Source organism: Anticarsia gemmatalis, chromosome 30 (genome assembly GCF_050436995.1).
Source record: "Anticarsia gemmatalis isolate Benzon Research Colony breed Stoneville strain chromosome 30, ilAntGemm2 primary, whole genome shotgun sequence".
Classification (NCBI taxonomy): Eukaryota; Metazoa; Arthropoda; class Insecta; order Lepidoptera; family Erebidae; genus Anticarsia; species Anticarsia gemmatalis.
Genome location: NC_134774.1, coordinates 685,423 through 710,373, shown reverse-complemented (window position 1 = coordinate 710,373; position 24,951 = coordinate 685,423). Strand labels below are relative to the sequence as shown.

The window sequence follows — 24,951 nt, the reverse complement described above, 5'->3', positions numbered from 1 at the left end:
CGTTCGCCTTGGACGTGTCACAAGGTCTCGTGTAAAAGTATCTCGTATTGCACTCACCTTTTGATTCACTTTCGCGTGTTTCGGCGCCTTGATTATTGGAGGTTTCGGCGGCGGAGGTGCTGCTACTACCACCGGCACCACTTCTGTTGGGAAAGATATAGGTTTGGTTAAGAAATGGCTGGAAGGTATAACCCCTTCTTAGAACAAGATTTAAAGTATAATCCCTCCCCTTCCGTCATTCTGGGAAAAGACTTGTTCAACAGGGGACAAGTGGAAAGGTATATTTTTGTATTCATATTTATATAAACGCGATTTTTTGCGAAGACCTAAACGAATTGTACCTCTAATTCAAGAAAACAAGACTTCGTACAACACTTTCCCTCGAGTTTCTTTTCCGAAACGATATAATTTTCGACAATTTAACGGGTTTAAAATACATTACGAAATTTAAAGAAAATAAAGTCCATTTTTGGATCAAATTCATGATCAGGAAAGAGAATCTTTGACGTCGTCTTCAGCAGTCGTACTACAGTTCTCAGAGGCAGTTATTTTAAAAAAATATATCAGCCTAGCAGATGGTCACCCATCCAAATAAACAACCTCGGCAAGCGTGGCTTAACCCTCGTGGCTGTTGTTAACTAAGATATATAATCTTATTTCCTCACCTGGTTGCGCTCTACCCTGCTGCTGCGGCTGCAATGGTGACCGTTTCTCCTGCTCGATCATAGCAGGCGCCGCCGGGGGCGGAGCACCCGTGCTTCCTCCCCGTACCTATGGACAAAGAGAATCTTACGTTAATACTTGCAATCAATTAATTAGTTATATTTTGTCGTATGGTTAGTAGTCAGTGTTAGTAGTTGTCCAAGCTGCCCGAAAAGCCTTTGACATGACTTAACGACTGTTATCTCAGTAGAAAACAACCAAAACCGACATTTTACGTGCCCTCCGAAGCACGGAGACGACGAGCTGGTAGGAAAAATCCATTCCAAAGCCTGTGAAATAACTCCAGATGGAACATGACATTAAACTTATTCCTTTTTTTAATGTAAATACGATTCAAGTCAGATAATTTAAGAATGTATGAATGTATATGGAAGATTTTTTAAAGATGTGAGAGAGGAAGTGGTGTTCTTTGTCCTCTGTTTAGCCACATACGAAGAAAACTTGATAGAAGTATGCTTCTTATGCCCGGTTTCTGAGGTACATTTAGCGGTAGTTTATTTATTCGATAGCGTTTTTTATAAGAGTTTAAACGCTATTGAATAGATAAACTACCGGTAAATGTACCTCAGAAACCAGGGGTTAGACATTTTAACTGATTTCTGTACAGAAAGTCTGTCGAAATAGACAAAATTACACCTTTTTTTTTGGTATTCTACTTTAAGTTATTACCAATTATTTCGCAATATACGGGTAACGCACACAGGTAATTCCCGGTACACATTTTTATATATTTTCAATACATTTTTCCTTGATAGTCAACCATTAGTCGTTCCAAGAACTATTATAACTTAACAATACTTGACTAAACTAGATAACAATGTGTTTTATCTCTTTCTTTATAACGATGTGTGAGTAAGATAGAGAAACAATAAACATATTTGTTTTAGATACTTAAATGGTACAAAGTGCGTTTTTAACCGACTTGAAAATAGGAGGAGGTTATTTATTTAGATTTTATAAATAAGCATTAACAGATCCTTGTTAACCTCCTCCGAAAAAGATGGGTGTTACTAGTATGACTTTGTGTATCTGTCTGTCTGTCGTACCGAAGCACCTGGACGGGTGAACAGATTTGAATGTGGTTTTTGTAACCGACATCATAAATAGAGGAGGTTATTATTTAAGATTCAGAAAACAAAAATAGCCTCTTGTTTACTTCCTCCTAAAAATAGAGGTGTTAATAAATTTATGCGTATGTGCCGCCGTAGCACCCTGATGAATAAACCGATTTGGATGCAGTTCTTCTATAGAAATATTCTTTAAATTATTCTATGGATTATTTTGGAAACAGTCCAGGCATTACTGTAGACTATTAAGAGTTAAAAAAAGGGTTTATTTAGCCTTCGATCCACCAGGGATGATCTGATTTAGGTAGGGGGAGAGATTGTAAATTGGTTGTATAGCACCCAAACAAGTAAGTAAACCGATTTGGGTGCAATACTTCTATAAAAATATCCTTCCAATTCTACTATGGATTATTTGGGAAACAGTTTAGGTACTACTATAAACTTATTACGAGTAAAAAAAGGTCCAGACTTGCCGCCACCGCGCTGATTTGGTTAGGGGGGAGGATTAGTAGGTAGTATCTGCGAACGCCTACGGCTTATAAGGGTTGGGGGTATTAAAACTCGCCCCTATACCCACGGCCGTGCCTACGATATGTGTGATACATTTCATCTCATCGTTCATCAATAGGGTTGAAACAAAACAGACATTTTAATTAGTCAGTCAGATAATTGAAAAATGGTAGAGGTAGTTTTTTTTCTTCATCTATACTAATATTATAAAGCTGAAGAGTTTGTTTGTTTGATTGTTTGTTTGTTTGTTTGTTTGAACGCGCTAATCTCAGGATCTACTGGTCCGATTTGAAAAATTCTTTCAGTGTTAGATAGCCCATTTATCGAGGAAGGTTATAGGCCATATATCATCACGCTACGACCAATAGGACGTAGCGACGAAAAATGTTACAAAAAACGGGGAAAATTATGTGACGCAAGCGAAGTTGCGTGGGTCAGTTAGTTTTCTATATATTTTTCCTTGATAGTCAACCATTAGTCGTTCCAAGAACCATTATAACTTAACAATACTTGACTAAACTAGATAACGACGTGTTTTATCTCTTTCTTTTCAAAGATGTATGAGTAAGATAGAGAAACAATAAACATATTTGTAGATACTAAATGGTACAAAGTGCGTTTTTAACCGACTTAAGCACAAGAGGAGGATCCTTATTTTGATTAAGAAAATTTCCTTAATTTTTCATTTATCGCGGCCTGTGCACATAATACTAAGATACGAATCTTGCGCAAGTGAATTTTTGTCCTTGTGTTCAACCCCGAAGAAAAATTAGGGCTGTTTGATGCTTAGGTGTGTTTATCTGAGACGCCATAGTATCAAAACGAGTCAACCAATTTCAGAAGCAAACATTAATACCTAGTTTAGGGGTGCTATAAGTTTTACGTTTACGTGTGTTTATTAATGACATCATAGTACCTAAAATTGATTTAGATTTAGGATTTTTTCTTTAGAAGCAAATTTTAAGTCTATTTGGCTTATTTGGAAAACATTTTAGGTACTACTGTAGACGTTATTCAGAGTAAAAAAGGTACAGACTTCGATCCACCACGCTGATTTGGTTAGGGGGGAGAGTTAGTAGGTAGTATCTGCGAACGCCTACGGCTTATAAGGGTTGGGGGTATTAAAACTCGCCCCTATAGCCCACGGTCTACCTACGATATGTGTGATACATTTCATCTCATCGTTCATCCATAGGGTTGGTATAAGCAGACATTTTAATTAGTACGTCAGATAATTGAAAAATGGTAGAGGTAGTTTTTTTCTTTAAACATCAAATGACTAACTTAATGTTAATGATGGCGAATGTTCTTATAAAATGTTTGACACCGTGACGTAATGAAACTTTTCAACTCAATGTGTAACCGTAATTATTTGATTCTGTACAAAAATACGAGACGAACTGATAAAGAAATAAGAAAAATAGTCAATATCCCTATTAAAATACATACATACATAATATCACGCCATGTTATACCCGAAGGCTTAGGCAAAGGTGTATGAAATAGCGATCATATTGCTATTTACCCGGACGGCACAAACCCAAATTATAAAAAGACCAATAGCAATTCGTCCGACCCGGGTATCAAACCCAGGACCTCATAGTTAGCAGTTGGATAGGTACACTACCAACCGCGTCACAAACGTAACGTAAGAAGCATTAACAAAAATGGACGTCAGAGGCATAAAGAAATTGACAATATCCCTATTAAAATACCTCAATTTAACAAACCACAGAGACAATCATTTAAGATTCATCTACAAAACTTTCCTCTGCTAAAGAGGTATGTGATAAAACCTATTAAACAGCAATACAGTGTAATATTCATTAAGCAACGTTGGTTCGCCGCAACAATTATTTTTAAATACACGCCAAATCGAGTTTTGATATCTAAACTTGTTTTCTGTATCGAAAAACTTATGATGGGGTTCAAGTTGTAAAATGGCGCGATTTTAATCATTAATATTAATTTATTAATCAGCTAATATACTACAAAATTAATAGTCTATCTTGACTGCCTCTATAGCGCAGTGGTTAAGGTTGCCGTTGTCATTGCGTCGGGAGGTCGTGGGTCCGATTCCAACACAGAAAAATTATTTGTACGATCCACAAATAGATGTTTCGAGTCTGGTTGTACTTTGTGTCTATTGTTTGTATGTTTGTAAAAGTTCCCGGCGACACAAGAGCAATTCTAAGTGCGGGAGTTGTCAAAAATAAATAAAAAAATATATTTTCGGAAAATTTCATACCAGAGGCATACTTTTACAATTACGAGACTCAACTGCATAGTTGTAGTACTATTAACTGCCATGTCATAGGTCTCAGGTTCAACCTCTGACACTACAATCATGTGCGTATTAATTAATTATCACTTATCAGTATTACGGTAAAGTTGATGTACTGATAACAGATTCTGTCCTTCGTAAGGTTAAGTGCATTTAGGTGATAGGAAACTATTAGCATATGCCGTTCTAAAAAGTTGACAAATCATTTTTGAAATAAAATAAGTGCTTAATTTGACCTGCATCAATGTCCCAGCAAGTGTTGCCAGTGAAAAGTTTCAAGGTTTTTCTTATGAACCCTTAATTCTTTTATCAACAAAATTGTCTGTGATTACCAAAGTTAAAAAGTAGGAGAGATGTTCATATTATGCCTCTTAAAGCACGTACGTAGAACCTCGAGCTGATCGTATAAGACCACAGTTTCACCAACACAAACTATCTTAATTTTAAAATGAAACTTAATAAGCCCTTTATCGCTACACTTTCTTTTGTTGCCGTAGAAGCCGCTGATATATCGCTATCTTACCCGCTAATCGCTTACAACAAAATCCACACACAAACTAATATGTCAACATTTTAACCACACAAATGCTCCAATACTCTCTATCCCTTAAAAATAAGGTTGAAAATCTCTCAAACATTCTGCTTTACAAATTACATACTCTTTATTACTTACACAATAAGGTTGAAAACCTCCCAAACAAAATAAGGAACAAATTATATACTCTTTATTACCTATGCAATAAGGTTGAAAATCTCCCAATAAAACTAGCGAACAAATTATATACTCTTTATTACCTTTGCAATAAGGTTGAAATTCTCATATATACAATATCAACTGGACAATTTGTAACCGGTTCTAGTGTGGTAATGTCAACTAGAGTAATATTGTGCAAGTTGTCATAAACTTGGGAGTTTTCTCGTCAAATTTATGGCAACACTTATTAAATTGTTACTTAATTTTGCCTTGGATGTTTTGGGTATAATATTGTGGCAACTTTTTGATTTTTAATGTCATTCACCTTGCAGTTTTCTTTTTGAGATGAACCAGTTGAAATAAGATGATAATCACTAAAGACAAACTCTAGAATCTCTTACAGGCAATTGTGCTCACCGGTCGGTAAATGATCAGTGAGTTAAGCAACCTATAGCATAGACAATTCATAGATGGAAGCCGGCTCGTTTGTATTGAGCGTAAGGCAATTAAAATGGCAGTTGTTACGCTATGACAAAAGCCTTTGGGCGGCTTAAACAACTTTAACGCTAGGAAGTAAGACATTTAAAAAGAAGAAGATATAAGAGAGTGTAAACATAAAAAAGTTATTAAAGACAGTATTGAATTGAATCATAACATTTTAGACTAACGTAAAACAATTAATTTACGATTATGATCCGTCCATATTGAATGTCCGTTACAAAGACAAATACAGATATATAAGCCATAAAAAAGTAAGTCAATACAAAAATTAGTATTCCATACAAATTTTCTTAAAATCGATACAACATAATCTGCCAAGCCTCATTATTACCATACACCCACATCTTAGACGCTCCCGATCACCGTGTACCGAACTGAAATAATCAGCGTCACGGATCACAACACATACCTCAATAACCACCTGAAGAAAGAGACGACGATACAAAACAACGTACGAGCGAAAGAGACAGCAACAGTCATGAATAAAACAAGCCTTTTTTTACAGGACAGCCGTTCGGAAGTAAAAAGCAATGATCGGTTTTTGTTCGGGCAATGTCGCGGCCACGAAGTGAGAGTTGACACCTGCGCTTGCGCCGGTTGCCGGTTAATTGGGTGAAAAATTTAAATTAACTGCAGTATTAAAGAAATTACTGAAAATAATTGGCTGGAGATTAAAAAAAGGGGAATACAATGTTTTTGTCTTATATCGTACGCGTGCAATTTTCATTGTGAATATCTATTCGACATGCGATACGTTTTTAATGTCAGAGTTTTATAAAATAGCTCACCAGAAATGTCAAAAATAGACTTTTATAAGGTAAACTAACCCTTTTCCGTGACTCCGTCCAGGTGGACGGACAAAAGCTAGTATTTCTGTGTTAATCTAGTACACAAGCTACAACATTGTCAAGTTTCATCAAAATAAATAATTTAAATAAATCATAATAAATTTGGGATTATTTCTACTCTAGAAAATCTTTTCACGTGAAGAAATCACAGCAGAAACTAGCAAAAATAAAATGGCATAAGACGACATTATTTTAATTGCTATTTTTCTACCAAATTTAAACTTAACCCAGTTAGGCAATAATGGATTACAGTCACAACTATTTGGTAGCCACTAGGCAATTATTTATTTTCTAAAATAACAGTGATCCCACTAAAATGTCAATTTACTACATAGTGACAAATGAATAGCGGTACACTGTCAACTGTCCTCTTAAAAACTAGTAATAATAAAATATCCACAAGCCCTAGCTCAAAGCTACAATGTACAGCGCACAACGCAGTGGATGTAATAATAATTAGTAAGGGGTGAATCCACCCCGTGGCACCCCATCGCAATTCGATTCTTCATTAAATACCAGACGGCCAGTGATTCTGTCTGTTGTTTGTTTTGGATGTTGTTTATTATATAGGGAGATATTTTGAAGGTTATTCGTGTGATTGAAATATCTATACTAATATTATAAACCTGAAGAGTTTTTTTGTTTGTTCGTTTGATTGTTTGTTTGTTTGAACGCGCTAATCTCAGGAACTACTGGTCCGATTTGAAAAATTCTTTCAATGGAAGGCTTTAGGCTATATGACATCACGCTACGGCCATTAGGAGCGGAGTAGCAACGAAAAATGTTACAAAAACGGGGATTTTTTTTTCATTCTTTCTTATGTGACGCAAGCGAAGTTGCGCGGGTTAGCTAGTTTTTTAATAAGAGTTATGTACAAAACTAACGGTGCTTCGTTTAAAGTATTTATTCTTCTTACAAATGAGATTTTAGGTAAACACCTACCAGTAAAGAATACTGTCTTTTTACAGAATTATTCCCTATAAATCCCTACAAAATTATTTAGATTTTTAGTAATATTTGATTGCCTCTGAAGCGCAGTAGGTGGTGTAACCGTCTGCTGAACACGAGGTCTTGAGTTCGAATCTCGTGTCGAGAAAAGTGCTTTTGAAATAAAGGACATTTCTAAGTAGTAGAGTATGATAACGTGCCCGGTAAATGAAAATAGGATCGCCCCCTATTTCATGAGGCTAACATTGTTAAAGGTGAAACGTGGATGTATTTCATACACCTTTGCCTAAACTTTTAGGTAGTACTTACATAAAATCAATTCCCATATGGGTTAGGAGAACAAAAATATTACAATGGCGATCAATAATAACCGCAAAATATCTTGAAGAAAAAGAAGTTGAAGTCTCGCAGCTCAGCCGTAAAAAGTTGTGAGATCTATATAATACCAAGTCGATTAATCTACTTAGTCACTACTTAAAGGACCGTCTGTCTTAAGTTATTGCATAAGTTATTATCATGCCAATATAAAACATATTTTACATATTTATTTGTTTTGGCACTACGGTGCCCCCAGAAAGAACGCAGGTGAATTATCTTGAAGAATCAAAAACTCAATTTACAAGATACCTACTCTTAACAAATTTTCAAAACTTAGTCTGATCAGTCATGTTCGAGACACGCGTCACATTCACCAACAAACTTTGTTCGCAACAAAACTTCGTTCCGCCCTAATTACTATACAACAACTTTGATATTATTCCCTTTATAGATCATCCTGAAATGTATCTTGAAACATATTTATGGATAAAAGAATAATGAAGCCCAAAACTTTTACCAAACTTTTCATGCTAAAACTACTGGAATTTTGTTATAATTTGGAACATAGATAGTTTATAACCTGGATTAACACATAGGACAGATTTTACCCCGGGAATAGGGATTGCAATCCGGTCCACCGGATCCGGTGTTTGTATTTGAAATATTTTCGTTAAGTGAGATAATAATTAGTATGCTCTCCTCTAGTAGGTGAAACTTGCACGAATGAATACTTTTCATTTCTAACCATAAATGATTAGTATTCATTCGTCTTTTCTGAGCTAATGAAATTAAGATATAATAATTCTAAGTATTCAAATAATCAGTCTCAGTTATTAATGTAATTATCTGCAAGTTTCACCTACTAGAGGAGAGCATACTAATTATTATCTCACTTAACGAAAATATTTCAAATACAAACACCGGATCCGGTGGACCGGATTGCAATCCCTACCCGGGAAATCTTTCTACACGGACAAAGTGGCAGGCGAAAACACAACGCAAATTAAATGGCATATTTATGAATAAACCTTTAAATAACCACTCATTGATATTTTACTAAACAATGCATCTGATAAAGCGAATTTTCCAACTTAAAGACTGTACCTATTGTGATAAAATTTGCTACACTGATAGCTTAAATCCCGAGCAGAGACATAAACCTACTTTTTTATATTCGAACGGCTGAACCCATTTTGATAAAATTTGCTAAACTGATAACTTACCTACATGATAACATGCCAAGCCTGGGCTTCTTACAGCCGAAAAACCCCCACGAGCGAAATCTCTATCAAGAGTACTATATAAAACCGCTCATTCTATGGCCCGCTATCGTCGTCCAAAAATGAAGCCCACTAAATTAAAATGGCCGTCCGTTTTTACCGCCAAATATCGTAATGGTTGTTGACTCGTGATCTCAGTGTTTTGTATCGATATACTTTATATACAAAAAATTATATATGACATTGAATTTAAAGAGGTAATCGTACTTATTATAATAAAAGATTTTTAATAAGGTGCGTAGATGATTCAATTGTATTACGCACTAATTTCTGGCCTTTTTAGGGGTAACAAGTATCCTATACGTTAAACTATTTGTGTGCCAAATTTCTATCAAATCTATTAAGTACTTTTCGTGTGAAAGATTAACAAACATAGACATACAAACATACATTTTTCCTCATAAACATTCCCATTTATAATACTAGTAGGATGAACAGATAGATAGACCTTCGTAAGTTCTTAATGAGAGAATTTCGTCACATTTATTTTCTCATTCTATTTCTATCTCTTACGTATCACGAGGAAACGATCTTTGACAATCGTTAACAGTAGTCAGAAGTTTAAGTCTGACAACCAGTCTCACGGGGTATCGTGTTAAAACCCAGGTAACTGTATTGTGGAGGTCCGATAGGCATTTGCTCCATGTAAAATACTAGTATTCAGCTGCATCCGGAGAGACTGGAAACTCACTCTAACATAGTTAGTAGGGTAGTCTGATATTTTGTTACTGTCTTTGAAGAAGAATATTCGTCAAAAAACGCGGCTCTCCTGCATCAGCTGCATCCGGAGAGACTGGAAGCTGACTCCAACATAGTTTGAAGAAAGGCTAGACTGATTTTTTGATGCTCTGTTGCCCATACAGACACACATAAGCGTCAGATTTATAACACCACTCATATCTCGCTGGTGATTCTTCATAATCTTCATATTTTTTGTCCCATTCTACATCTATCTCTTACATAATAAGGAAGTGACTACTGACACACTTTATCATAATATTTTAGATGTATAATTTATCACACGGCCGTATCACGCTAAATTCTTAATATAATCTGTGACGTTCTTTCGTGAGATAAGGTAAACAAAGCCGCGTTCCAAGGTTATTTTCTTCTATTATACGGTTTTAAAAAGACCCTGAAATTATACCCATTAATGTCCCACTGCTGGGCAAGGGTCTCCTCCCGTATTGAGGAAGAGGTTAACCCCCGGTTTCTGATGTACATTAAGCGGTAGTTTATCTACTCAATAGAGTTTAAACTCATATAAAAAAGTAATTTGAATAGACAAACTACCGCTAAATGTGCCTCAGAAACCGGGCATAAGTCTTCCTTACGGCGGGTTTGGGACTTTGCAACCCTTCAAGAACTGTGTTAAACAACTCTCAGACATGCAAGGTTTTATCACGACGTTTTCCTTTACCGGTAAAACAAGTGATAATTATTTGTAATACATACATTACTTTGAAAAGTCATAGGCTTGTTCGAATCTTGGACTACTTATTTGGGAGGCGACAACCTATTGGCTATTAGGCAGAAGCAAAAGTATAGGCACGTATGTTGCCTATAATGATTTTAAACAGTACTTGACGGTATGCAAAGTGCCTCGCTTATTTTTTTTTCGTCAGGTAAACCCGTCGGGGTAGCTGTAAAAGGTCGACCCACCGGCTAGGTCCCCGCCGCACTGGGACTGCGCAAACGGGGTATGTGATCCGAGTATGCAAAGTCCCTGGCTTTTTTCTTTTTCTTTACCACCGTTGTGGACTCTAGGCCTAGCTTCTCCCTCATTTCAAGAGGAGACTCTTGCCTAGCAGTAGATTAGTACAAGGTTAAATTTATTACATTTAAAACCGAGACAAATGTGTAAATTTCGTGGTAGTAATAGCCACGTAACGTACTGATTACAAGGCCTTGAGATAAACCACTGATAACTGTCGTTTATACCTCATCGATCAAGTCGGTTACTTCACAACTCTTACTTACAATATGATATTACTTCACAATTTTGTTAAATTGTTACACACAGAAAATAGATATTTAGTGCGTAGGAATATAAAGGCACTACGTACGGCGATGTGATAAAAATGTGGCTGTAATTGGGCCGAAATGTAGGAAATTAACAAGGTATGGCCACGGAAAGTCAAAAACTTCCTATAAATCAACTGCCTCCGTGGCGTATTTGTGCGATCCACAAATAATTGTTTCGGGTCTGGTTGTGCTTTGTGTCCGTTGTTTGTGTATATGTAAAAGTCCCCGCGACACAAGAGCAATTCATAGTCTTCTTTAAAAAAGAAAAAAGTGAGTTGACCACTTGACTACTGTGTATGTCTTTTTGTTTGGAATTTTCTTCTCTGCCTATTCCTTTAATAGTAGTCGGTGTGAAGTTTTTCAATGAACATTAATGGCATTTTGTTTTTGATTTTCTATCGTTACCGTTGTACAATAGAGCGATAAGAAAACTTCCGGTGTAAGCGATAAGCTTTATTTTTAACGTAGTAAACTTGAAATGAAAATGTCGCAGTAGGGTAGGTCGAAAAAAAGCAGGAAGGAAGGAGCCTAGGAGACTAATCTGTGCCTTTAGTAAAAAAGGGTATAAGTCCAAATTTTGAAAAACATACACACAACAGACACGAAACAATTATTTGTGGATCGCAAAAATAATTGTCCCGTGTGGGAATCGAACCCACGACCTCCGGGCGCAATGGTAGCGGCGTGGTGACCTAAACCACTGCGCCACGGAATCACTATTATACTATATCTATATCAGCTTAGCCTTTCTTCCAACTACGTTGGAGTCGGCTTCCAGTCTCACCGGTTACAGCTGAATACCAGTATTGAACATGGAGCGACTGACTATCTGACATCCACAACACAGTTACCTGGGTATTAACACGATACCCTTCAGTAAGACTGATTTTCAGACTTTCAAGCATCTGACTACTGTTAACGACAATAGTTCAATAGCGTTTAAGCTAATATAAAAACGACAGTTTGAATAGATATCCCTCTCTCATCGTATGGTTAGTGGTCAACCTAGTGTCAAAGTTGTTCAAGCCGCCCGAAAGGCCTTTGACGTGGCTTAACGACTGTTATCTTAATTGACAATAACTGACACCGACTTTTTACGTGCCCTCCGAAGCACGGACACGCCTAGATCAAATACCACTATGCGGTCACTCATCTATAGAATGACTGCGCCAACGTTTGCTTAACCCACAGATCGCTTACCGAATGGTGGTGGCAACTGGCTATGGACGTTTGAATAGTTAAACCACCGCTATATGTGCCTCAGAAACAGCTAGTAAGTCGGTTTCAGCGTGGCCATTTTTTTTAGCTTGCCGCACTCAAGCATATATTTACAGCATATTTTTTTCAACAATAAGACATCACTATGCTAACAAAACAGTCAAACTTCCTTGAAACACACTCGCCTAGTTTCAGCGCGAACACAGAATACCTACATTGAATTAACACCTGAACAAATAATATGAATACGGAAGAGTTATTCAAACATACATGTTATGAATCGTTGACGTAATTTCTTTTTGCGACGATCAATTATATTAAACGGTAATGAAGTTTTTAATGCGATTTCTTTCTCGTGGGATGATTGCTCGTTATTTTACTTTTAAAGATCACTGAATCAATCCTGGGATACGTAATAAAGTTTATGCTATTTTTGTCGCATCTGGACCTTATGGTCCACCAAACCACGCGGGCCAAGTGGCGCCTGGAGTCAACATTGCATTTCTTCAAGAACTGTTATAAAGAACTATTTAATAAGAGAGGCTTTTATTATTTATTTATTTAAACTTTTTATACAATTTGTATAAAGGCGGACTTAATGCCAAAGGCATTTTCTGCCAGTCTACCTTGGGGTGATGCAGAGATTAAATTGTTGTTTGTTTGTCGTATGGTTAGTGGTCAACCTAGTGTCAAAGTTGTTCAAGCCGCCCGAAAGGCCTTTGACGTGGCTTAACGACTGTTATCTTAATTGACAACAACTGGCACCGACTTTTTACGTGCCCTCCGAAGCACGGACACGCCCAGTTCAGATACCACTATGCGGTCACTCATCTATGGAATGACCGCGCCAATGGTTGCTTAACCCACAGATCGTTTACCGACCGGTGAACGCAACTGGCTATGGGATTAAATGGAGATTAAATGAAGTAGGTGTTTAAATTATAAAGGAGGAAAATTAAGTTGACAAAAAGGTTTCTTGAAAGGCTTTCTTATAGAATTTTTTTTAAACCCGTTACTTTCCACTAGTAGGCAAAGGTCTTCTCTTAGACTAAGGAAGCTATTAGAAAATGAGTCCACTACTTACACTGGGACTTAGCATCCTTTTCATATTCGTAATGAAAAACTCTTTTAGAGAGACACTCTTACACGTATTTCAAAATGCGTTTTCAAGGACCTAGAACCTCCTAGATTTTGTTGAAATCACTTCCAATTTAAGGATCTTTGCAGAAAAAAGTCTTTGAAAACTGTTCACCATGCTTGAGCTCAGAGTTCGGTTAGAATATCTATCTACAGTGTAGTACAAAATAAAATGTTAGCGGCACTATACTCTCGTACGCTCTTGTATCCTGGCTCCAAGCCAAGGCATCCCGTTGTAAAACAAACTGAAAATGATGTAACAATAACGATGGGACTCGTCACTTTGATAAACATCCTGTTTTATACATACACTAGTTTTTACCCGCGACTTCGTCCCCGTGGTTTGTGACTTAAGACAGAATTTTCATACAAACTTTCATCCCCTATTTTATCCCCTTGGAGGTAGAATTGATTAAAATCCTTTCTCAGTGGTTGCCTAAGTATATAACATCTACCTGCATAGTGCATGCCAAATTACAGCCCAATCCGTCCAGTGGTTTGGGCTGTGCGTTGATAGACCACTATGTCAGTCACCTTTGAGTTTTATATATTTAGGTACATAGGTACATAATATCACGCCTGTTATATTCGCATAGTGTATTTGAACTGAGCGTCTTCGTGCTTCGGAGAGCCGTAAAAAGTCGGTTTAAGTTGTCTATTAAGATAACAGTCGTCAAACCTTACCAAAGGCCTTCAGGTGGCTTGAATAACTTTGACACTAGGTTGACCACTAATCATACGATTTGTTAAGAAGGGAATATGGCAAGATTTCCGTATTTTCTTCTGATACGTAGTGAGCACTAAAATCAATTGCCGCACCAGACAGCTTTGGCAGCAAAAGTAAACGACAGCTGCTACATTTTTCGTACTTTTCTAAGCACGAAGGCATTGCTGCATTGCGGCTTATTTAAGAACTTATTGCGTCAGACAACTTAAGCCTAGAAGTTTTTATCAGTTCCCCAAAAATTATTTCTTGTAAGACAACTCCCGCACTAATTATTTTTGCGTTATACAGACTTTTACAAACATAGTTTCAAAAGATACAGAGTACAAACAGGTCCATAACTATTTAGTTTTGAACACAATAATAATAGATTTTAACCCATTAATGTTTCACTGCTGGGTAAGGGTCTCCTCTCGGAATAAGACAGTGGTTAGGCCTCGAGTCCTCCACGCTGGCCAAATGCGTGTTGGGGGACTTTACAAACATACAAACAACGGACACATAGTACAAACAGACCCGAAAAAAATATTTGTCAATTTCACAAGTATGTGTTCTGTGTGGGAATCGAACCTACGACCTCCCAACACTTTGGTAGTGGTGAGGCGACCACCTTAAACACTGCGCCACGGAGGACGTCAGTGAACATAGTCATAAGGAAAATGCCTAAACGTCAAGAAAAAGTAAATGAAACATGAACAATAATGAACATATAAACTTCATATTGGATAAGATACCAGCAAAGCTTCATACAATTGGTACCGTGGGAGAGAGTTAAGATTCAACATAATCCATCGAGATGCCCAAGTTATGTCATATGATTGAATCATACGAGAATGTGGGTCGTTCTCAAGATAATGTTTTTAACGTTATCATTGACACAAGATACTTCTTATTCAGAGATCGGCTTGATGGTATTTTATGATACTCAATTTCATCTACACTAATATTATAAAGCTGAAGAGTTTGTTTGAACGCGATAATCTCAGGAACTACGGGTTAGATTTGAAAAATTCTTTCAGTGTTAGATAGCCCATTTATCGAGGAAGGCTATAGGCTATATACGCTACGACCAATAGGAGCAGAGTACCAGTAAGCAATGTTACAAAAACGGGGAAAATTTTGACCCATTCCCTCTTATGTGCCGCAAGCGAAGTTGCGCGGGTCAGCTAGTTATTGATATAACTCTTCCAATTTTGAGTGACTGACTGACGGACAACGCACAGCCGAAACTACTGAGCGTACAAACTTTACATTTAGTATGAAGATTTCTTAGGAAGTGTATCGGAACACTAAGAAGAGGAAAAGGCGAGGATATTAGGAATTATTTTAGGAAGCTTGTTAGTTAATAGGCAAGCAGAAATGACACACTATGCACCTTTACTTGGCTGATGGACTACGAATGACAGTGTGGTGGACTGAGTAGTATAGGATAGTGAAATATGGACTATGACGTGGTAGACAAAAATCCCATCAAATGCATTAGTAATATATCTAAATATACCACAGTTATTAACCATAAATCGACCGCAAAAACAAAACTTTCCTCAAAAACCGCTAAGAATGAATCATTATATATAACCGTGTCTATTTTAAGACCATGCTTGCGTACGGTTATGCAAAACATTACACCATGAGACGTTAATGTCAAGGCCATTGGCGATATAGAATTTGCACTAATACTCGTAAGTTTACTGTGTTGTGGAGGTCCGATAGGCAGTCGCTCCATGTAAAATACTGGTATTCAGCTGCATCCGGTGAGACTGGAAGCCGACTCCAACATAGTTGAAAGAAAGGCTAGACTGATGACATGTACGTTTTGTGTTCATCGTGACTTCTCGGCTCCTATAGACCATAGGATGATGATAGGGCAGGCAATACACCCACGTTTCACCATTAACAATGTTATCCCCATGTAATAGGGGCTAACTTTATAAAGCACGTCACCAAACACTGAGCTACTTTAAAGAAAGTTTCTAATATAAATAAATGAAAAAAATAAAAGACTTACCCCCGGTTTCTGAGTACATTTAGCGGTAGTTTATCTATTCAATAGTGTCAAAACTCATACAAATAAAACGCTATTGAATAGATAAACTACCGCTAAATTTACTCAGAAACCGGGGGTCAATACTTTGCCTGACCCGACAATCGTACCGAAAAAAAGTCAAGATTTTTAATCGACTTTAGCTAAATTAAATTCTAAGCCGATCACTAACTGCACGAAAAAACACCAGCCTATTCCGGCCAAAGGCCTCTCATTCGTACTCCCAGTCTCATACCATCAACAAGACAAAATACTGTACACAAAAACCTTACACTTGTCCGGCACGCATGCGCTACAAACTGTCACGGTCACTAATATCTATGTAATATATTTAGCTGAATAGTTTATTTTCATATGGGTTTTATTCTGAACTGCGAGTGCGATTTAAAAACGATGTTAAAGCGATTTTACGATAAGTCTCTCCATTCATATTAGTACGAGTATCTGTTGTTTTGGTTGTTGTGTATCTATATAAGTATGTATTTAGAAGTATATAAGAATGTTTATCAGTCACAAATATCTACGTAATATATTTAGCTGAATAGTATTTTTTATTTTTTTAAAGACAGCTCTTGCACTCTGTATTGCTCTTGTGTCGCGGGGACATTTACAAATATCCAAACAACGGACACAAAGTACAACCGAACCCGAAAAAAATATTTCTGGATCGCACAAATAATTGTCCCGGGTGGAAATCGAACCCTTGACCTGACGACGCAATGGTAGCGGCGTGGCTACCTAAACCACTGCATGACTGCACCAAGGAGGCAGTCTGGCAATATGGAAAAGAGGCGTGATTTTATGCATGTATTACCACTTTTATAATGAACTAGCTGACCCGCTTAACTTCGCTTCGCTAAGAGAGAATGGGTCATTATCTTCCCCGTTTTTGTAACATTTTTACTGGTACACTGCTCCTATTGGTCGTAGCGTGATGATATATAGCCTATAGCCTTCCTCGATAAATGGGCTATCTAACACTGAAAGATTTTTTCAAATCGGACCAGTAGTTCCTGAGATTAGCGCGTTCAAACAAACAAACAAACAAACTCTTCAGCTTTATAATATTAGTATAGATTTCCATATACATCAGCTAGCTCGCAACAACGTCGCATCGACATCGCAACGCTACAATTTCAAACATTCAGAATAAGTGTACAAGTCTCGCCGGCCAAGGCTATCTAGACCGTAGGTATTCATGCAATAACAAACCCACTTTGTAATATTTCGGCTGCGTTTACACACTCAGCTGGTAAATAATATGGTCTGTCTCTTTCTTTTCATGGGTGGATGAAAGGGACTTTGTTTTTTCAGACTTATTAAGCTTAGATCTCGTGCAGGAGGAGCTCGTGGCTAAGTAATAACAACCGCACGGATCGATCTCTAAGGTTAAGCTTCACTTGCCGAGGTTTTTATGTGGATGGGTGACCATCTTTTACATATATTTGGCATATAATAAAATACTTATCTCTACATGACAAGATATATAGATGTGCATAAAGCAAGGGATCATAGCATGAAGCGTACTTTGGCTCTGCCTACCTATGGAAAAAAGACGTAATTGTAGCGTAAGTACCTATAACATTTTATATCATTTCATATGCTAACTCTATCAGTTTTAAAGAGCAGTTCTATAAAGTAACGATGACCCATCACAGGACCTTTGACTGTGTAAAACAAACTTGAAGGTCAATTAAAAGTCATCGATATTTCACACATATTTTATGAAATGGGAAAGGAATCGATGCAGTTGCTGTCAGTGTCTATGAGAACTAGTTACCATTTACAACTAACATTTATATAAAGATGAACTTTTTCATTAAAACAAATAAATCTTTTTAGCACTAGTACTTGGATTCGAAATATTCTTCTTGAATATCAGATAACTGATAAATATACTTACATACTTATAAATACATATTTATAACCAGGCTAAGAACAAATACTGATGCTCATCACAAAAATATTTGTCCCGGGTGGGACTCGAACCCGCCACACGCAGCGCTACGGCTATAGTAATGCTCATAACACGAATATTTGTCCCGGGTGGGACTACTGTTTTTGCAGCGAGGCGACAACGTTAACCACTGCGCCAAACGTAAGGTTATATGGGTTCAAAATCTTTCAGAACAGTCTTCATGTAAAACATAGTAAGTACATAGTATGTTCTCAACATAGAACGTAAAACTTCTGCCTACCGGGAAATGGCATCCGCCTGGAGGACGCTACCTTCGGGAAGGAAGAATATTGTACCTTAGTGTATGACCTACTTTGGTATTATAGCGAGTAATTTCCGAAACTGATATAAAACTATTTCAGGGATAAAAACTCATTTGATGCATTGGAGAATACAGTTAACCATAATAACCTTTAACGCAGAAGAATCTGGTAAACAAAAATTGTTGGAGTCAATCACACAATACTGAGGAGAACCTGAACATTATTATATAATTTTGGGCAAAGAAAATGTCAGAAGAACCCTAACCCAATTAAGTCATATTTTTTCTCCATTCAATTCAGGAATTTAATCTTAAGAGATCTTTAACCGCTGAGCCATACGAATCTTACCACCAGCATCTTCTAAATTCCCAAATCTTGAAAGGCATATTCAAGGGAAACCCAGCATTTACAGACTCGGGTCCATGAACACATAATCATCACCTTTATCATGATAGCTCACTTAACAAGCAATACATTCCGACGCAGTGACACCGTGACGGTTCAGTCAAATCATTTGGCGTGTCTCCAACGTGATTAACACGCACCGTTTGAACTGCTAGTAAACAGTTGTGGAAGGTTTCCTATGAGATGATGGGAAGGGAAAACTACTGGTTTTCAACAATAATAACCAAATTATGTTGTATTTTCTTACTGGAGTAAAAGACGGTGACAAGCAATGGTCGATCTAAGCTGTCTTAAGCAATCAAAACAAAAGCATGAGTGGTAAAGCCTGTTCTTAAACCTAGGTTTAGGTTTCAGGTTTTATTAAGAATCTTCGTATCGTATGGTTAGTGGTCAAAGTCATTCAAGCCGTCCGAAGGGCCTTTGACGTGGCTTAAAGACTGTTATCTTAATAGTGAACAGCCGGGACCGACTTTGGACGTAACCTCCAAAGCACGGAGACGCCTAGTTCAAATACAGCTACGCGGTCACCCATCTATAGAATGACCGCAGCAAGATTAGCTTACTCTACAGATCGTTTACCAAAGAGGGTTAACAAATAAAGACTAAAGTCACTTTAATCTCGTTCACCGATCCATAAATGCAACTAGCTATGAGCATTCCATCTCTTAGATCAATGCTTACGAGAGAACCTCAAACCCGAAATGGCAAACTAAAAATGTCCATGTAAACAAATCGGGAGAATTCGCAGTGAATTTTCTACTGAAATACGGAAATACCGCACCGGAATTGGAATTCCATGCCCACGCGGTTGTACAGAGATCTAATTCAAGTATTTTGTTATACAAAACGTATGTCGTGCTCATATTAACGTAGAGGACAGGAAAGAATTCGATTATTGGGAGGATATTTTAATATGTAATGATCTATTTACAAGTTAAGATGTTTGACGACGTCCGTAGCGCAGTGGTTAAAGTCGCCACGCCGCTACCACTGCGTCGGGACGTCGTTAGTTCGATTCCCACACAGAACAAATAGTTGTTTCTGGTCTGGTTATACCTCTGTGGCGCGGTCGGTAGTATATGCGACTGCGGTGCGAGAGGTCTCGGGTTCGAATCCTGGGTCGGGCCAAAAAGTCTTTTCTGAGATTTTCTGTTAAGAATTTTATTAGACATTGCCCGGAGTTAGGAAGTTGAGGTCGAAGACCTCCGTGCCTCGGAGAGCACGTAAAGCCGTCGGTCCTGCGCCTGACCTCTCACTGGTCGTGTCGGTTATCCGTCCCACCAAACTATGAGAGTGATGGAATAGAGAGTGTACCTGTGTATTGTGCACACACTTGGACACTATAAACAAAGTCCTGCACAGATGGCCAGTTTCAATGAAACTGACCGCCGTAGCCGTATATCGGCTAGGAGGACATTATTATTATACTTTGTGTCCGTAGTTTGTATGCTTGTAAAAGGCCCTGCGACACAAGAGCAATTCTTAGTGCGGGAGATGTATTTTTTAATCTCTCTATCTTTCATATGAATTTTCTTCTTATGAAGATATGAATGAAGAAAAAGAAGTTTGTAGGGATCGTAACAAGTGGTGTTCTTTGGTGATTACCTACCTCTATAAGAAACGGGCATAACCTCTAAACTACATTATTTTTTTCTTAAATACTTAAATTAAAAAAACACCAAATAGTACTTTGTCCGACCCGAGAATGGTTCGCACCAGCGGTGGAAATTGGGATTAGAAATATACAGCAGTATTTTAAATTAAAATCTCGAAAAATCGTACATACCAAGACTCTATTGACTTATCGGACTAGTTCAAACCATATTCCAGCACAGCACAACTATATTTCTCAAAAAACCAACAAAAAACAAAAGCAAGACATAAAACTGATCTATTTCGGTCGCAACCTTTCAAGGTCTTTGTGAAATGACGAGAATATAAGAATCTCATGACAATCAGGGCCCAGAAGACGTTGAACTATCATGACGTAGATATTGGAGCGACGCCAGCGTTTCAGGTGATATTGACAAACTTTTATAACCTATAATGAAGACTAGCTGACCCGCGCAACTTCGCTTGCGTCACATGAGAAAGAATGGGTCGTAATTTTTGCCGTTTTTGTAACATTTTTCGTTGTTACTCCGTTCCTAATGGTCGTAACGTAATGTTATATAGCTTTAAGCCTTCCTCAATAAATAGGCTGCCCAACAGTAAAATAATTTTTCAATTAGCACCAGTTGTTCCTGAGATTAATGCGTTCAAACAAACAAACTCTACAATTTTATATAGATAATATATAACTAGCTGACCCGCGCAACTTCGCTTGCGTCACATAAGAGAGAATGGGTCGTAATTTTTGCCGTTTTCTGTTACATTTGTTACTGGTACTATGCTCCTATTGGTCTTAGCGTGATAATATATAGCCTATAGCATTCCTTGATAAAGGGGCTATAGAATACTGAAAGATTTTTTCAAATCTTCAAATAAAATTTTTAGTTGCTACTTCGCTCCTATTGGTCGTAGCGTAATGCTATATAGCTTATAGCCTTCCTCAATAAATAGGCTATCCAACAATAAAATAGTTTTTCGATTCGCACCAGTAGTTCCTTAGGTTAAGGTGTCCAAACAAACAAACTCTTCAGCTTTATAATATTAGTATAGATAATAAAGATTTTATAGTCGCGGACGATTTATTGATTTGTATATACTGGTTTAGTATTAAAAGGGTAATTATGTACTGAATTTAATTTATAATGTTACTAATTTCAGCTCGTGCTTTAATCGCGTTAAAATATTGCCCAGTGTGAAAAGCATCCTGTGACAGTCCAGGCAAAAATTTTCATCAAAATACATACAGTATTATTGGCGTTGGTGAGTTACAAACGTTCAAAATTTTGCATTTATAATATTTGTGTAAGCAGGATTAATTAATCTGCACTTCAGTAGCCACAAGGCTTAAGCCGGAATCTTTTTCTCATATTTCTAAAGAAGACTTGTGCCCATCAGTGAGACACATCATTTACCCAACTTAAAATTAATTAAAGTTACTAAAATGATGAAATTATTTTTTTTTTCACGTATTTTCGTTCAAGTTAGGCTTTAAATCCAGCTGCTTCTGGAACACATTCTACCAAAACAACTGATCCTAATTTTTTTTATAAATCCGGTAGCTCTGACGCGACGTCAAAGCATGCAAACAAAATCTTTGAATGGATACAAATATGCAATAAAAGGTCTTTTATTTTCGTATATCAATTAAATAAACCTCTTATCATAACAGAAGATGACAATGCCAGTACTTTCCTAAAACACTATTAATGAGAAAAGCCAATTTAAACTCAACCTAGACCTAAAAATTCGTCATCTACAAAGCAGAACAATCCGGTCACTCTCGCCTGTCCAGTCATCTCCTCCCACATAAAGAGTTTGTAAACCTCTGCCCACAGGACGACCTCAGCAAAATTTGATAATTATTCATAGTTGTTATTGTTTGTTTGTCGTAAGGTTAGTGGTCAACCTAGTGTCAAAGTTGTTCAAGCCGCCCGAAGCCTTTAAGTTGGCTTAACGACTGTTATCTTAGTAGACAACAGCCGTGACCGACTTTTTACGTGCCCTCCGGAGCACGAAGACGCCCAGCTCAAATACCACTATGCGGTCACCCATCTATGGAATGACCGCGCCAAGGGTTGCTTAACTCACAGATCGTTTAAAGACTGGTGAGGGCAACTGGCTATGGGCGCCTCATCATTCGTAGTAGACCATTTATACATCGGTATGAGTTATTTTCTAACACTCGACCTTCCTGGCGAGAGGGTTAAGGTTAGCGTCGTCAGCTTTACTACTAGCTTTTACCCGCAACTTCGTCTGCGTAATTTGTGACTAAGGACTAAATTTTCATACAAACTTTCACCCCCTATTTTATCCCTTTGGGGGTATAATTAATCAAAATCCTTTCTTAGCGGATGTCTACGTCATAACATCTACCTGCATGACAAATTCCAGCTCTATCCGTCCAGTGGTTTGGGCCGGCGTTGATAGATCACTATGTCAGTCAGTCACCTTTGAGTATAATAATATTTAGATAAACTGTTATGTAAGACTACTCCAGTTTATGGATTAACACACAGGATTTTTTCCCCCGGTAGATGTTTCACACAGACGAAGTCGCGGCTTAACTACGGAATTTTATGAAGTTACTAGCGGACCCGTCAAACGTTGTCCTGTCTAATAAATTAAAAATTAATTAAAAAAACATTGTCCAGCGGACAAAATTGTGAATCCAAACCATTCTCAGATCCCCTTGAACACACTCAAACAATTTCATCAAAATCGGTCCAGTCTTTTAAGAGAAGTTCAGTGATATACACACTTACAGAAGAATTATATATATAGAGATGGAAATAGTCCTAAGACCCAGGATCAGACATAGTCTGTCTATTAAACAGTTGAAATAGGGGATGGAACTACAAGTAAAGCCGCGTAGCCTAGCTAGTGTACTTCATTACACAAAAAAATAACAAACCCAGTATTAGTGAAAGCGTTATGAACAGGTAACATGTCAAAATTTGACAGAACGAGAGCATACGATTGGGTAAGGCTTACACAAGCAAATACTTATTGTTTTGTAGCTCGAAGACTTGCTTCCGGTATGAAGAAAGTAGGAGAGCCTATCCTCTAAAACAAATAGACCAGGTCGGTCTATTTGTTTTAGAGGTATTTTTTTTTAATTGTCATGATAATAACATACGTAATAACTTAAGACAGAAGGTCCTTTAAGTAGAGACTAAATAGATTAATCGACTTGGTATTATATAGATCTCACAACTTTTTACGGCGAGACTTGAGGTTTTTACAGAATGTTTTTGATGGCATTTAATGTATTAGAAAAATATACATAACATCAAGCAAGTTCAATCCGAAGGCGTAGACAGTATTGTATGAAATTATATGAGTCAGTCTGTGACCACAGTCGGTGTAATTCAGTCGAAACGTCGGCTAATTAATAAAGATTTTTTTCCTTTACTGTACCACTGCTGGGCAAGGGTCTCCTAAAAATAAATAAGGTATTTCAAGCTTAAAAGTAGAGCGTTTAGGGTCCAGTATGACAAAATGTATGGATGTGAATGAGGCAAGGTAATTTTGTAAGGATCGTACCAAGTGGTGTTCTCTGGTCACTAGCCATCCCTTTCGGAAACAGGCGAGATTTTGTGTATGTAGGTATGTTTGATGTAAATGAGGCATGGGAAGTTTGCAAGGATCGTACCAAGTGGCGTTTTTTGTTCTTTATCTACACCGTTGGGAAAAAGTCGTGATTTTATGAATGTAATTCATAATTTCTATATCACAAATAACTCAAAAAACTAATTATTCAGTCACAAAATCGGAATAACCCACATTTTAATCGCTAGATTGATTTCGTAATGAAAATGTGCGTTTTAATCACTTGCTATCTAAAGATAGAGTATATCGTATAAAGGAAAACGAACTTAATAATCATAAAACAATATAAAATTAAGTCGCTATCCGTCTGTCTGTGGGCTTATTTCTAGCGAACTACGCAACTGAATATGATAAGGTTTTCATTGCCATTTAGAGATTTAGCTAATTATACATGCATATTATCTGTATTTTACCAAATACTATATCGTTGAGGTAACAAAATTGTAAAGCATAAAAAAGGGATGTTTCTTACTCCCTTACTTTAAAACTACAGATCCGATTTTGACAAAATTTGGGTAACAGAAAGTTTATAACCTAGGTTTACACGTTTGGTTATTCCTGGTGTCGAAGCTACTTTTTTTGATACACCACTGAGTACTTTCCTTGTACAATATTTTTAAGAAAAACTGACTTACTAATAAACGTCCTAAGTTTTGATTAGCTATACAGTGTTTTGTAATTTTCCATCAATTTTAAAATGGTATATTACACTGTATAACTAACTAGCTGACCCGCGAAACTTCGCTTACGTCACTTATGAGAGAATAGGTCATAATTTTCCCCGT

At 37.2% G+C, this 24,951-nt stretch overlaps 1 protein-coding gene across 2 annotated transcripts in view; it reads right to left on the bottom strand.

The window, feature by feature from the left end:
- Positions 1-24,951, bottom strand: part of LOC142985652 (la-related protein 1-like) — a 100,096-nt gene that overhangs the window by 62,439 nt on the left and 12,706 nt on the right. For both annotated transcript variants that reach the window (XM_076133950.1, XM_076133951.1), the window contains exons 2-3: positions 666-771; positions 58-143 (exon numbers count right to left, since the gene is read on the bottom strand). In XM_076133950.1, the coding sequence (XP_075990065.1) occupies positions 58-143; positions 666-771 (192 nt within the window). The remainder of the gene's footprint in view (positions 1-57; positions 144-665; positions 772-24,951) is intronic.